Source organism: Propithecus coquereli, unplaced genomic scaffold (assembly GCF_000956105.1).
Source record: "Propithecus coquereli isolate 6110/MARCELLA unplaced genomic scaffold, Pcoq_1.0 Scaffold53, whole genome shotgun sequence".
NCBI lineage: Eukaryota > Metazoa > Chordata > Mammalia > Primates > Indriidae > Propithecus > Propithecus coquereli.
Genome location: NW_012151174.1, coordinates 5469480 through 5484764, shown reverse-complemented (window position 1 = coordinate 5484764; position 15285 = coordinate 5469480). Strand labels below are relative to the sequence as shown.

The 15285-nt window shown below is 40.1% G+C and overlaps 1 protein-coding gene across 1 annotated transcript in view; it reads left to right on the top strand.

The window, feature by feature from the left end:
* The first annotated feature begins 999 nt into the window (after positions 1-999).
* The window catches only part of ANXA10 (annexin A10), a 31106-nt gene continuing 16820 nt past the window's right edge, over positions 1000-15285 (top strand). Inside the window, exons 1-3 of the mRNA XM_012656995.1 lie at positions 1000-1080; positions 3061-3142; positions 10844-10938. Of these exons, the coding sequence (XP_012512449.1) occupies positions 1000-1080; positions 3061-3142; positions 10844-10938 (258 nt within the window). The remainder of the gene's footprint in view (positions 1081-3060; positions 3143-10843; positions 10939-15285) is intronic.

Here is a 15285-nt window from a genome sequence, read left to right as displayed (position 1 = left end):
AACTTACCATCTTCGCCCTTGAATGCACCGTGCGTATGTCTTACATTTCATTCACGGTGGTAAAACCACCTGTAGTGCAGCACGTGGCTCTACCCGGCAGCTTACTGGACAGGACACAAAGGGAAGGCGGCCAAGGGCGGTCACACGGAAACCACGGGGAGAACAGGACCGTGGAGCGGGGCTGAGGGGCTCACTGGCTGTGGAAGGGGAAGGAGAGGAACACTCTGCTTGTTAACTCACCTTCATTGTGGTTGTGTTCAAAGCCATCGAAGACTTTGGAGCAACCGCGGGAGACACAAGGCCGAGGATGTCAGTGGCTGCGCGCCTTCGGGCAGTGTAGACCATTTGGGTCTGGCCACGTGAGACCCAAGGAACAAGGCTGAGTCAGTGCCTGGTGCGGGGGAAGGGACCTCCGAAAGGGAATCCCAAGAGTTCTATAGAATTTCCTCTTAGGGGTCTAAAAATCCTAAATTAACTAGAGATATGATAATCTCAGCTCCGCTGAAACTAAGGTACTTCAAACATGCCGAATTATCCATTGAAACGCACACACTAGGATGCGCCCGGGTAGTCAGACCGCCCACCCGCGAGGCTAGCAGGTCAAACCCTAAAAGTCTCGAGGCTCTCCAGTGGCCAGGGTGCACGGGCTCAAAAGCCACATGGGAAAAAGGATTAAAACGCGGGCGGCTTAGGGACGCTGCATTTGGAAGGCTGTGGCTTAGGGACCCTGGCCACTGGATTGGCTGTGAGCAATGAAATCTGAGGCACGTATTGATACGAGATGGTGAAAATAATTTTGTCAACTTCACGAGCAAAATATATGGGATTTTTTCAGTCTGTACTCGGTCCCAGATATTAATAATTTTGAAATCTTTCTGTCAGTTTAAGAAATCTATTCATGGGATGGGGGAGGTAGTTTCTACAAATAAACTTTAGGTACAGATCACTCATGCTTTTCTGCATAGCAAGCTTATGTGGCTATTTGTTCTGTCTTCTAAAATGGGAGGATTCCTTATTCCCCTGTCAAAACCCAAATTCATAAATGACGAGAAGAAAAGATGGTATTCTGATTCACTCGTGGTAAGGATTCAAATTGAAATGACAGGCGTTAGAATTTATTTTGCTTTAGACAAGTGATAGTATTTCTAAATCTGTCCAGTTTCAAAGCAAGAACAATAAAATAATCTTAATACATGCACGCACATTATTTTTCACTGCCACATTGAAAAATGTACACTTGTTCAAAATTGCCAATTTGTCCTAAGACTGGAACGAAATAGAAACCCATATATCAAAGAAGGCATTGCAGTAAAGGTATAAATTATGAAAAATATCTGAAACAACAGTCTCTGACTTCCAGGTTAAACTACTGTTACTAGCTTAAGTTAAAATTTGTGTCACAAAATTAGTGGGTTAAATTACATTCAGTTAACCAAGCAGTCTGTATTTATTGAAAACATGCTATTAAATATTTGCCTCAGTTCTGGCTACATTATATCTCAAATGGGGTACGAAATTAGTCACCTTTGCAACCTGCATTGATTCACCCTTTACATTGCTATGAATTGTTACTACTGGAATTCAAATCAAATTGTATCACTTTCTTACTTAAAAACCCTTAGATGTCTGAGAGTAATCTCGTCTCTCCACCCAACTCTGTGTCTCAATACTCAGGTACCTCAACAACCAGGTTTTACCAGGCCACGTACTTACTTGTTCACGCATCCGGTTGGGGTAAATTTCTGCCCTGTCACGTGGGATCAGCTCTTTCCCCTAAATCCTCTTCTCTGGGCTCATTCATATTTGTCTGTTGGATTTATTTGTGTTTTGTTTTCCTACTACAAAACAATAAATGTGATAAGTATAATGATTGAAGGAATCTACTTCATTCCACTAACATAGCTATACTTCTAAGTATGAAAATACGGCCATCCCACAATCATTATATGGTTTTTGGTATATTTCAAATAGACAACTTTGTGTTTATTAATATCACTGAAATAGAATCCAAACTGAATTTAATTCTCAGTTTTATGTTCCTAATTCTACAAATCCATTGATAAATATTTTGGTATTGGCATATGTGTATTCATTTAACTATTAATAGAAATTATGGCTTAGTCTTGTTCTCATTAGCTACTTAATTTTCAACTGTCAGGCGGTGGGCACTGCACACTCTGGCCCAGCTGCCACGGAATTGCTGCGGCAGAGCTCGGCCAGTGTCCGAGTCCTCCTCCGGGCCCAGGCCGCTCACCCGCCGTGGGGAGGCACCTTTCCCCAATGGTTCTGGGCACACGGACAACAAACGGGAGGGCTGCCCTTCTTGATATTAATAATGTTTAATTGACGGCTCCATTGTGCCGAGTGTGGTCCTGTAGTGCTCAGTCCTGGCTGGCTCTGTCTAAAATAATAAACCATGGGGGTCACAGGCTGCCTCGAATGTTCTGCCGTTTGCTTATCCGCGCGAGAGAGAATTGAAATGGGATGCCTGTCAGGTATTTGTGTTTTCCTCTGCAGCTGTGAGCTTCAGCTGAATAACCTCTGCCCTGTCTACATCACCTAGATTTTTATGAATCCCAGAATCCAAATTCAAATATATCAGTTTTCTCTAATATGATTTTAGGGCCCCGTATTTGCAAAAAAGCTGTGTTGGCAAGTGCCGCTTGTAATTCCTCTTAATGGTGGAAATTGCCCCAAGACAGGTCTCGTTTCAGTTCCTGAAAACTAATCTCCAATTCCTAAGAAAATGCGTGCTGCTTGTTAAGAAGACAAATATTTTTAATTTGATTCTTGCATGTTTCTACCATTGGTTCCAGTGTCACCGTTTCCTGTCTGAAAAATAGATGATGTCATAGCAGAGGCCAGTGGATATTGTAAAATAAACTCAACCAGGTTTCTCTTGACGATCACACGCAATTGGGACATCTGTTTAACAGACTTGTGTGTGTCTCGTTGTAACTTGAACACATAGAAGATACTTTGGTTTCATTTATCCATAAAAAATGTTGAACCTTTAACGTGAGTTACGACAATCTCCTTCTCCTTGACTCTTCCCACCAGGTACAAGGCACCATCTTCCCAGCGCCCAATTTCAACCCCGTCCTGGACGCCCAGGTGCTGGGGGCGGCTCTCCAAGGGTTTGGTAAGTCTGATATTTCTACTGACTTTTATTGTAATTTCTTTTGTTTGACTTTCTTAGAAGACTATACTATGGGTGTGAAATAGCTGATGTCTTACAAAAGGCAGACACAGATTAAACAAAAAACTGGGCAGAGGAGTGGAATGAGAAGTAAAGTGATAGAGAAAGAGGACAACGGTGAACAGGCTCGCCTGGAGAAATCGCAAGTCTAGTTTTGACATGTTTCACTGAAATCCTTAAATGCCTCATCCCCAACCACTAAACGAAATCCCAAACTGAAATAAATATTTTAATCGAGGGTAAAACATCCTTTTTTGACTCTTACCATTTTTTCTTTCTCCTTCCACTTCCAGTCAAATCAAACTTGTGGTTATTCCCCCAATGGCTCTGCTTTTATTTTACTTCTTTGTAACATCTCTATAAATTGGTCTAATTATGGCATTTTCTTCTCTCATCTGCTTTTCATCCAAATTCTCTTCTCTCAAGAGTCTATTCAGATGAGCCTCCCTCTTTGAGCCCTTCCCTGGGCGCTGCAAGCCTGACCTGCCGGGCCGGGCCCCACAGCTTCCCGCCTCTCGGGCCCCAGCTTCTGTGCGCTGCGCTGGTGTTTTCTCCGCTGCTGTCTACGCTAGAACTCCTAGAGCTTGGAGTTTGGCATACAGGTGCTTAATAATAAATGAGACTAGAGTTTAGAAAAAGAATAGAGAGAGAAGAAGGGAGGGAAACTGTTGGGTTCTTTTTTTAAAAAGATCTAATCTTTAAGATAGGATATGGAGGTGTGAAACATCCATATAGTTTCCCAAAACAAAACCTGTTTTAAGAAGACTTCTGAAGAGCACAAAGATAAACAGAGACAGCATAAAAGCGATGTTTGCATAAAACATGCAAAGCCTTTCATGAGAAAGCAAGCTCTCAACTTTAAAGACGAGGCTGCCTGCGGGAGCTGCCTGAGTGCATATCTGGGTGTTTCTCTCACCGGCAGCATCCCTTAGGAAAACGATAAAGAACTTTAAATACGCTCTCTAAAGCCGACGTTAGGAGTCTGCAACGCTTTTATGCCTTTTAAAATATAAATCATCACTAGAAAAATATAAAGACAAGGTAATGAAAAGTTACGAATTAACTTTTTCTTCTGGAGTGCAATTTTTGGTTTAAAACTATAAATCGCAGCAATCTATTCACTCAAAAGTTTTTCTTTGCTCCAGTTTCAATTTTCCTGTCATTGCAATTTTAGAGTCAGAATATGAATTCATTGTGACCATCGTAATTCGTTGCTTGTCCGTGTTTTCGGCTGAAGTATTTCAGGAGGTTTTGGTTTTGATTGCATGCTGTCCACCCGAGCACGCCGGAGCAAGAGCGCAGCTCAAAATGCTTTAATAGTATCCGTCCGAGGACCGTGGCAGAGTGCGACTAAAAAAGACAATTACGAAGCTTTTCCCTTCCCTGGCTACCGTGTTTTATTTAGAAGAGGCCAAAAGCAAAAATGTATTCTAAAGCAAATGAAAATGAGTAGTTTCAACAGAAATTGCCTGAAATTACAGAAAAATTCACTAATCATCTAAAAAGGAACACTTCTCACTAACATCCCCGAATACTGCTGTCTGCTTTCCAATTCCTCACCTTTAGAAGCGGCTTCCCCTGCCCGTGCAGTCCTAGAACTGGATTTATTTTGTGTCTGTTCATGTATGTGATTGTCAGGTCAGCCCTGCGAGGTCCTGGTCAAGTGGAACCATTTTTAACCTACATTCCTAAATCTTGAAAAAGGAGCACACAAGTCAAAATTAATCTTTTTTGAAACACTCAGTGCTGTGCAGAATGGACACCCTCTCCTTGTTCCTGATCTTTCGCACCCTTCACCATGAGGCTGGCTGGTTTTTTGATGTTCTTTATCAAGCTGAGGAGGGTCCCTTCTATTCTCAGTTTGCTAAGAGTTTTTATGTTGAATAGGTGTTGGACTTTGTCAGATGCTTTTCTGCATCTATAAATATGTTCATATGGTTTTTTCCTTTAGGATGACATTAATTGATATCAGACTGTTGAACTAGCCTTGCATATATGAAAAATAAATCCCACTTAATCGTGAAGTATAATTCTTTTTATACAATGTTTGATTTGATTTGATAATTTTTTTTGAAGATTCTTGCATATCTGTTCATGAGAGGTGTTGGTCAGTAGTTTTCTTATAACGTCTTACTCTGGTTTTGGTGTTAAAGTAATGCTGTCACCATAGAATGAGTTAGAAAGTGCTCCTCCTGCTTCTACTTTCTGAAAGAAATTGTAGAGAATTGCATTTCTTCTGTAAAATTTTGGTAGAATCCACCAGTGAACCCATCTGGGCCTAGAGCCTTCTATTTTGTCAGGTCATTAATTCTTGGTTCAATTTCTTTAATACATACAGGCCTACTCATATTGTCTATTTTTCCTTGTATGAGTTTGAGTAGAGTGTGTCTTTGAAGGAATTGATCCATCTCATCTAGACCATCAAATGTGTGTTCTGAGAGTTGTTCATATATAGTTTTATCATTTTAATGTCTATGAGATCAGTAGAGATGGCCTCTTTTTTATTTCTGATATTAGTGATTTGTGTCTCTCTCTGCTTTTCTTAGTTAGCTGGCTAAGGCTTATAGATTTTATTGATCTTTTCAAAGACCCAACTTTTGGTGTCATTGATTTTTTTCTATTTGATTTTCTGGTTTTAATTTCATTTCTACTCTAATTTTTATTATTTCTTTTCTTCTGTTTACTTTAGATTTATTTTTCATACTGTTCTGATTTCCTCAGGTGAAAGCTTAGATTATTGATTTCAGATCTTTCTTTTTTTCACATATATGCATTCAATGTTATAAATTTTTCTCTAAGTATTATGTTCACTGTATCTCACAAATTTTGATAAGTTGTGTTTTCATTTTCATTTTGTTTGAAATTTTTTAAAATTCTCTTGAGATTTCTTCTTTGCCCCATGTGTTATTTAGAGGTATGTTGTTTAATCTAAATATGTTTGGGATTTTCCAGCTATTAAAGTAGAACTTTATGTCATTAATTTCAATATATGCATTCAATGTTATAAATTTTTCTCTAAGTATTACGTTCACTGTATCTCACAAATTTTGATAAGTTGTGTTTTCATTTTCATTTTGTTTGAAATTTTTTAAAATTCTCTTGAGATTTCTTCTTTGCCCCATGTGTTATTTAGAGGTATGTTGTTTAATCTAAATATGTTTGGGATTTTCCAGCTATCTCTCTCTTATTGCTTTCTAGTTTAATTTCACTGTGGTCTGAGAGCATATTTTGTATGATTTCTATTCTTTTGAATTTGTTAGGGTGTGTTTTGTGGCCCAGAATGTGTACATCTTGGTGAATGTTCCATGTGAGTGTAAGAGGAATGTGTGTTGTGCTCCTGCTGCCTTAAGTATTTTACAGAAGCCAGTTAGATCCAGTTGACGGATGGTGTTGCTCATTCAGCTCTGTCCTCACTGGTTCCCTCCTGCTGGAGCTTTCAGCTACTGATGGGGACGTATTGAAGTGTCCTGACACGACAGTGGATTCATCTACTTCTCTGTGCATTTCTATTAGATTTTTCGTATCTCTTTTGACACTCTGCTCTTCGGCACACACGTTAAGGTTTGTTGTGTGTTGTTGGAGGATTGACCCCTCTATCCTTATGTGATGACACTTTTTATCCCAATAATTTACTTTGCTTTGAAGTCTTTTGTCTAAAATTAATATAGCTACCGCAGCTTTCTTTTGATTATGTTAGAATGGTATACCATTCTCTATCTCTTTACTTTTAATCTGTGTGTCTTCACATTTAAAGTTTGTTTTTTGTAGACCATTCAGTGCTATTTAGATGTAATTTGAAATTTTAGTAATTATCATTTTCTCGCCTGCTAGGCCACTCGTACCCATCTGACCATACAGTCAACCCTCATTCATGGATCCCGTGTTTGCAGATCTGTCTACTCACTAAAATGATTTGTAACCCCCAGATTAATGTTCACAGTGCTTTCGTGGTCATTTGCAGATGTGGAGAGAGGTGAGCAAAGTCAGTCATTAGAGTGCATGTTCCTAGTTGAGATCAGATGAGGTAGGACACTCCACCTTCCTATTTTTCCTATAAACAAGTGTCTTTTTGTAGCCTATTTCGTGCCACAATTTTGCATTTTCATGCTTTTTGTTAGTGATTTTGCTGCTTAAAATGGCCCTGAGCATAGAGATAAAGTGCTGTCTAGTGTTCCTATGCACCAAAAAAAAGAAAAACGTGTTCAGGAGAAAATGTGTGTGTTCTGCAAGCTAAATTCAAGCATGATCCATGAGCTTAATGACAGATCCAGGAAAGAAAGAAAAGAAAATGGATTGATCTGTGCAAGAGGCTGCTCGGAAAATGCTAACGTAGCATCTATTCTATGTTATGAAGCTGTGGAAAAGATGGAAAAGTAGCTCAATTTGTGGGTTCATGAGATGATAACTGATAATAAAAATAATAACTTTTTAAAAGAAGCACAGTGGTCAGTTTTCTTTCGAAAGTAGTGGTGGCCGGCAGGGGAGACAATTTCTGCAGTTCTGGAGGCTATCGAGCTTACAAAAACGTCTCCTAGGTGTTACGCAGGAAAAGGATAAGTGCGGGTGAAACTGGCTTGTTTCACAAGGACATTGGCAAACAGACCTGTAATGCAAATGACGTTTCAGTTAACAAAAAAATATTATAAACGGAGGGTTGTGGAAACCTAACCCTGTATTTTTCCCTAGGAGCAATAGTTCAACACTTACTGATTCAGTGTTCATGGCAACTTTGTAGAATATAAAAACCACAAAGAACAGGAGTTGACTGTACAACGTAAAAGCCTATAACACTGCAATGGTTCATCATGCTAGGATTTTCTGTTAAAATCAGAAAATAAGGATTATCTAGAAATCCTGTCCCAAAGCATTAGGGCAAGAAAGAGAAAAACATACAATGATTTTAAAGAAGAAATCAAAGTTGTTCATATTTGAAGAAGATATTTTATATCTAGAAATCCAAGATAAATAAAAAGTTATTAAATATTACAACAGAGTTTATTTTTCTAGCTATAAGGTAAACATAAAATTTAATATGTTTTTCAATTAAGTAATTATGTAAGAAATAAAATTAAAATAATATAACTAAAAATATCAATGGAAATGCAAATATGAGTAGTTTTAGAAAAATAAAGCTTCTTGTCCTTAGGAAAAAACTCTGTAAGTCTTCATTGTCTTTTAGAAAAGAAAAACCCTTAGGTAATTTGGCAGATGCATCGTGTTAGTTACAGAAAGACAACTCTTACAAAATTGGTTTCTACTGTTGGGTATTAAAGTGGTTTCCAATTTTGGATATTAAAAATGATGTAACAAACATCTGCATATAAATTTTTGTTCATATCTATGATTATATTTCTTCAGGATAAACTTTTAGAAGTAGGAAAAGTTGATTCCTAAGTTTACAGCTATTTTAATTAAAAATTTTTAATAAAATTTTGAGATCCATATAAAATTATTCTAAAATATCTCTGGAAGGAAAAATGAACAAGAATTGCTGTGAAAACTTTTAAAAATAAAGAGCAATTTAGTAGGGTAGGTTGTGGATATTCTCAACAGAATAATAACAAAAAAATAAAAGACAATAATTACATAAGTGTGATGATAATAAGAAGAAGGCAATGAAAGTAATTGAAAAATCTTCTATTTATTATTAAAAGTATGTTCATTTTGTAATATCCATCATACAGTTAACAGACTCCTCTACAACCACTTATTTTCCTCTGAGTCCAGGCGTCCCTGGGTCTAACCAGGTTAGACCCAGATACCACGTTTCTCTCTATGCCTTTCCGGTGGCGGCTGCTCTTCCTCTTAGAAGCCATTAATTCCAGCCTTTGCAGCCGAGCCTATGCCTGCCCGACCCGATCTTCCCAACCCCCTTCTCCCTGGCACAGTCACCTGTGTAAATCCTAATCCCTTGCCCTCATTCACTGCACCTGACTCACAGCCTGCCTCTGATACTAAACCCATCCAGGATGGCTTTAATTTCCAAATAGATGATTTGCTTAACATTTTAGCCTTTCAATGCATTTTTCAATTCTCCATTAAGCATCTCCTCTTATCTAAGAAAAATTACACCAGGCAGAATTAAACAGGCTAGGAAGAGTTTATTCAAGACTATTGCAATAGGGGTCAAGATTATTGCAGGAGGTGACAGGGATTGAAGGCAGGAGAGTTTTTCAGCCCTGGGTGAGCTGGTGGAAGAGCACGGGAGGTTGCTGGACCGGGCATTAGTGATTAGGCCACCTGTGGTTGCTAATTGACACTTAAAAAGTCAGGCTCCTACCGTCACGTAGACACTGGGAGATGGGGGCTCTATCTTCCTTGATTATTACACTTCAAAGAGAGAGCTTCCAGATCCTTGAGAAAGACATTTCTGGGTTGTAAAACCGGGCAAGAGTCTGGGAGAAGATTACATAGCTAAGGGGCAGAGAAAGAATTTACCATTGTGTTACCGAAGGTTTGGTACTGGTCTCCTCGGCCAAGAATGAAGAGGAGGAAAGAGAAGTTTATTAATTTGCCGGTAAGTGAGAAGGATGGGAGACTCTCATCTGAAAGTACCACCGTCCTATCTATAAACGGAAATGCAGAGCTTTTAAAAGGAGTTCTCAGCTTCAGGCTGTTGCTGTGTGACCGCGGCATCTCCGGTGAGGACGATCTCCTGCGGCACGAAAATACAAAGGACACTCGCTTGCCCTCCTGATTACTGGCCTTGGGCGGGGAGGCAGGTTTTAATTCCCAAAAAGAGAGGGGAGTGTGGTTTAAAGAGACAACTTGTGAAACATTTTACCCTTTTTCAGGCCGTTCCCTCTGTTACAATTGCAAGTTTTCTAAAATGCTATAAAAAAGGGAGGTCACAGGCCCCTCGTTAGAAAGAAACCTGTCCAAATGTGGTCGTAGGAGGGAAAGGTTAACAGCTTGGTCACTCCACTATGACTGTAAATGGAGCTCCCTTTATCTAAACCAGTTGGCACCACCTGGTCTGTCGGCTCGGCGTGTTGGTTCAGGAGGAATCGAGGATGTGCGTTCCAGCAACAGAGTCTGTACTGCAGGCAGGAGAGACCCCGTTCCCTGCAAACCGTGACAGGTTCCCACCGTCCCTCGGAACTGCACGGACACCGCAGGCTTCCCTGCTCCCGTCCCCGTCGCTCCCCCTCCCCTGGAGGCCTGACCCAGAGCAGGCGTCTTCGCCTTGGTGCGCGCTCCCTGCGAGCCCCGCTCCGGCTGCACCGCGAGCAAGACGCTGTCCCCGCTTAAACCTCAGCGTTCCAAAGCCCCTCCCCGCACAACACACGCACAGATAAATTGATTGATTAGACATTAACCAGCCTGAAGGTCAAGGAAGCCTTTTTTGGGTGGGGTACAAGAGTGGTTGAAGGAAGACTGTATTTTCCTTACAACCCTGTACTTTCTACTGGGTCTTTGTAAAGGAGGGAGGCACTCTCTGGTAATAGCACTAAAATTAGAGATAGGAAGAGCCTGGGCTTCATCAAGGATTGTTATGCAGTTTCCAACTTTGGCTAAAATTGCTGTCTGCGTGAAGGCGCCATCAGGGATAATGCCTCGCATTGGTTTGGATCCTTAGGCGATGGGTTCTTCCTAACCACAGAGTAGCAACTTTGCTCATCGCCAAATGTCCTTCTCTTGCAGACTGTGACAAAGACGCACTGATCGGCACCCTCACCCAGCGCTGCAATGCGCAGCGGCAGATGATCGCCGAGGCCTACCGCGACATGTACGGCCAGGTACGTCTCTTCCTCTTGACCCGTTTCTAGGGCAATCTCCCGAGAGCTAGCAACTCTCAGAAAACAGAATTATTATTTTTTCAGTCTCACAGACCACAAAGATTTCAGACCTCATTGTATGTCAGGAACAGTTCATTCCTCTAACACGTTTCAAGGAATGAAATGTATATCACGAAATGCATGTATGTGTGAGGGATGTTTACACAGTGCCCAGCAGTCCTTTCCCGAAAATCATCCAGCATCCCCACGTGCAAAGTCTGATGACCTCGCGCTGCCAGGTGGTCCAATTAAGCTGAAAGTGTCGTGCCGGAAACGCCCTGTGTCGAGCTGCAGGGAAGGCACAGAAAAAACTAATGATCACCAGGTCAAAAAATAACATTTTTTCCTACAATTCTCTGCAGGTCCTCACCTAACTCTCAGCAAAAGAGAATTCTCTAGTAGCTTTTCTTCTCACCAGCATGCAGTTATAGAGACCATTAAAAAAGAATGGCAGTTTAAAAATACTTTAAGGCAATAAAACTATCCATAGTGTTTTAAAGTAATCACATTCTAATTTCAAAGCAAGCGCCATTAAGGATTCCTTGCTTTTGTTGTGCATTTAAACCACAGATTCAGAACAAAAACTCCGTAGGCCACAGGGGCCTGAAATACCAATTACTTTTCAGCTGAGCACTATGGATAAAACCCTACCATAAAACTTTCTCTATAGAGTTACTCCACATAAACTGACTCCGTCTCTAAACCCCAGTCTTCGAACAACTGTAATACATGAAATAAAAGATAGCTGTTGGTTTTAGAAAGAATTAACAATCCAAGTGCCACGACTAGGAGGAACATTAATTGAATTAAGCCAAAGACAACGACCAGATACAGCCTTTTTTACACATAAAGCTGTTAGCTTAGCTTATGTGGCCAGGACACAGTGCTAGTTTTCTTTTGACAGAGAACATAAAAGCTATAAAAGTTCCATCACTGATAATCCAACACGGTCTTAACATGCATGGTGCTAGAAGGGGTGTCATCCTTCAGTAACTTTTGTTTTAACCCAAAGGTTTACATACATCTTTGCTTTTTATGTATCAGATTACATTTAGGCTAAAACGGTACTTTATCAAGCTCTACAAATTTACACTGAAGCAGATTAAAGCAATGAAAAAATGAGGTACTTACACTCGAGGAATTTAAAATCTATTAAAGAATTTATACTCTAGCAAAGCACTTTTCCCTGTGGACATATAGGGTCTTGCGGTTTATTGAAATCTTTGAAGATATAATTTCAATTTTTTTCTGGCCTTTATTGATACTTATGAGAAATCTCACATCGAGAGGTTTTTTGTGGATGGTTATTCTCTGGGTGCTTTTTAAGAAGTTTTGTCTTTGGGATTCTGCAATTTCGCTATTGCGAAATTGGTTTGGGTATTTTATTTTAAATAGCTGAGGAGTCGCATATTATAGATTCGAAATAGTGTGTTTCTGGTGTTGACCAAAATGAAGGCTATCGCAGCAGAAATAGTTGGATGAAGGTTTACTGGAAGCCAAGTGTGAGGACGGACCAGGGAAGACCCCTAGCAAAGTTGGGCGTCTTCCAGGGTCTGTCATAGTCGGAAGGCTTTTGTAAGTTCAGGAGAAGGGAGGGTCCCCTCACACCAGAGCTGTCCTTGTCACTGGAGGATGCAGTACAGAGGTTACAATCCTGGGCTACAGATTGTCACGTCCAAGCTAAAATGTTCCATGTGCAAGACAACCAGTACAACCTTATGATTCAGAAACAAATCAGTGTCCTTTTCCGTGTCAGTGGGTCGCGTGTTAATAGTAGGTGCGTCAAGAGTTTGAGGGACTCACAGTAAAAGTCTTTACTCAGGGACAGGACGGAAGCCACCAAGTATAAGGCCACCGAGGCGGGTTAAGTTGGAAGCCTGCCGAGCGTGACCTGTAGGTTGTCGCTGGCCTTGTCTGCGTCTCTCCTGCTGTAAATCCCATTAGACAGTAGTTCTTCCTCCTCATTTAGTCTTCTGACTCTGTTCACCTTCCATTCATATCGTATATTTCTTGCCTAGCTCTATGGAATTTTTTTGTCATTTTTAAAGGTATTTTTCCAATTTACTAATTCCAGTTTCAGCTGTTTATTAGATACCCTTTAAAGTATATGTAGCATTTTAAAATTCTACAAGTTTCTAATTTCTAGAATTTTATTTGCTTTTTTCAAGTCTGGTTTTTATAGTGTTCCTTGAGATTGCTATGGATTGTCTCAAATTCACGGGATTTTAATTCTGCCATTTTCAGAGTCTACCCTCTGTCACCCTGGGAAATCGTTTCTAAGTACACATCATGGTATTTTTTCTCGTGAGAACTTTCAAAAGGAGGCTTTTTTGTGCAAATCTTTTTTTGTTGTCCTGGAGAGGTGGAGAATTTCTAGGGATGGGTTTTGCATTTGTTTCTTCCTGGTGTTGAATCACCAGCTCGGGACCAACCTCCACGGTAATCGCTCTTCGGAGAGGGCTCGGTGATTTTGCGCAGAAGGAATCTGAGCTTCAAGCCCAAGGAAGACACAGCTCTGTTGTTTGATTATCAGGGAAAATGTTCTCCTCAAAAGCTAGGCAGTGAGAGGAGAACTTTTTGTCCATCCTCCAGGGGTGAATGATAATTTTTCCTGCTTCACATTCCTGCGGGGGGCGTGGTCTTTTGAGGGTCCCCCGCATGTGTGAGGTCTCATACCTAATCCCTGTGTTACGCTGTCCCAGTAAACATTCTCCTGTCCTCACATAATGCCCCAAACTGGGCATTAAAACCCAAACCAAACAGTTCTCAAAGCCAACCTGTTACCTGCACGATCATCTCCAAGGTCAGCCCATTTGCTTGTCCTCTGGTCTCCATTGTCCCATGTTTTTATACCCAGGGATTTCTCTTTCTTCTGAGATCACGTCTAGTGTTTCAAGAATGGTTGTCATATTTTATCCTGGTGTTTGGAGGAGCGGATTTTAGCTTTAATATACTATGTTTCTCTAGAAGATCAAAGTGTTATCATTATCAGCCAAAGCATAGGAACCCACATTTTCACAGCAAATGGTATCATGAAATAAACTAAAATATCTGTAAAATGAAAGAATATTAACTTACCACTGCAATGTGACAAAGAGCTTGCACAAATGCTTTTTATGATATAAAATCGTGCAAGCGTTTACTCAGTGACTGCTGGAGTGGGTAAAATTAAGACAGATTCTAAGTTTTACTTTATATGGTTTGCATCATTGACTGTTTAAACAGCCAGTATCATTTTTTATAGTAATAGAAAAAGGCATATGGGGTAAAAGCACATGCAGCTGTTCCCTGAGCATATTCAGACAAGCAGTGTGAGTCCTAGTTCCACTTCTCGCCCGGTTTACCCGTAGTAAGATGAAGGTAAGAAGAATAAGGAATAAGAAAGTGCCGTTTTATCTGTGGCTCACGTGGAGGGGTCGCAATGGCTGCAACACGAGTCAGCTGCAGTTGCCTCAGAAGCACAGAACAGCTCAGTTTGCAAAGCAAGTGCTCATTAGCTTCACGCAAGGCCAAGCTGGGATTCCAGCAGGTTCCGCTTTAGGGCAGGTCTTCAGAAACCAGGAAAGCAGAGGCAGTCAGACTGGGGACAGTCACACTCCAACAGTTGCATTTTAAAAGTTATTTGTATGACTCCGAGTGAGAATTTAGACTGTAATTAGAGAACCTATTTGAAGGCTCTTCTTTGAACTCGCGAGGTTTAGTTATTTAAACATGTTATTCAACATTTGTCTTCCCAACTGAAAGTAGCATCTCCTTGCGGTTGTCCTGGTAATAGGATCCCACGGTTGGGTTAAACGGCCTGTCAAAAGGGTGAGCAGTCAGTCCCACGGTCACCTATTATTTATTTTAAGTTTAAATTTCATATTTCCTCTTCTTCTCTTTTCTTATCCTCTTTTAGACTAATTCAGCTTTCATTTGGATCTCATTTTAGATCTGCTTTTGGCTTATTAGCTATACTTTTGTGTTTTACTTTTTAAATTTTGCACTGTGGTTTGTAATATGCATCCTTAATTTATAAAAGTCTATCTTTACATAATATAATAATTTTATATAAGTTAAAAGCCTTATCACAATATGATCTCATCTTCCCATGGTCTTCTAAGCTATTGTTGTCATATATTTTTCTTCTACACATTATATATCCCATAAGATGTTGTTACTACTTTTGCTTTAAACTGTATGTAATATCTTTTAAAAAGATTGCAGAAAAAAAGTTAAAGTCTCCTTTGTTTACCTACATATTTAACAGTTTATATATACGTGTTTATATATATGGACATATAGGGTCTTGCGGTTTATTGAAATCTT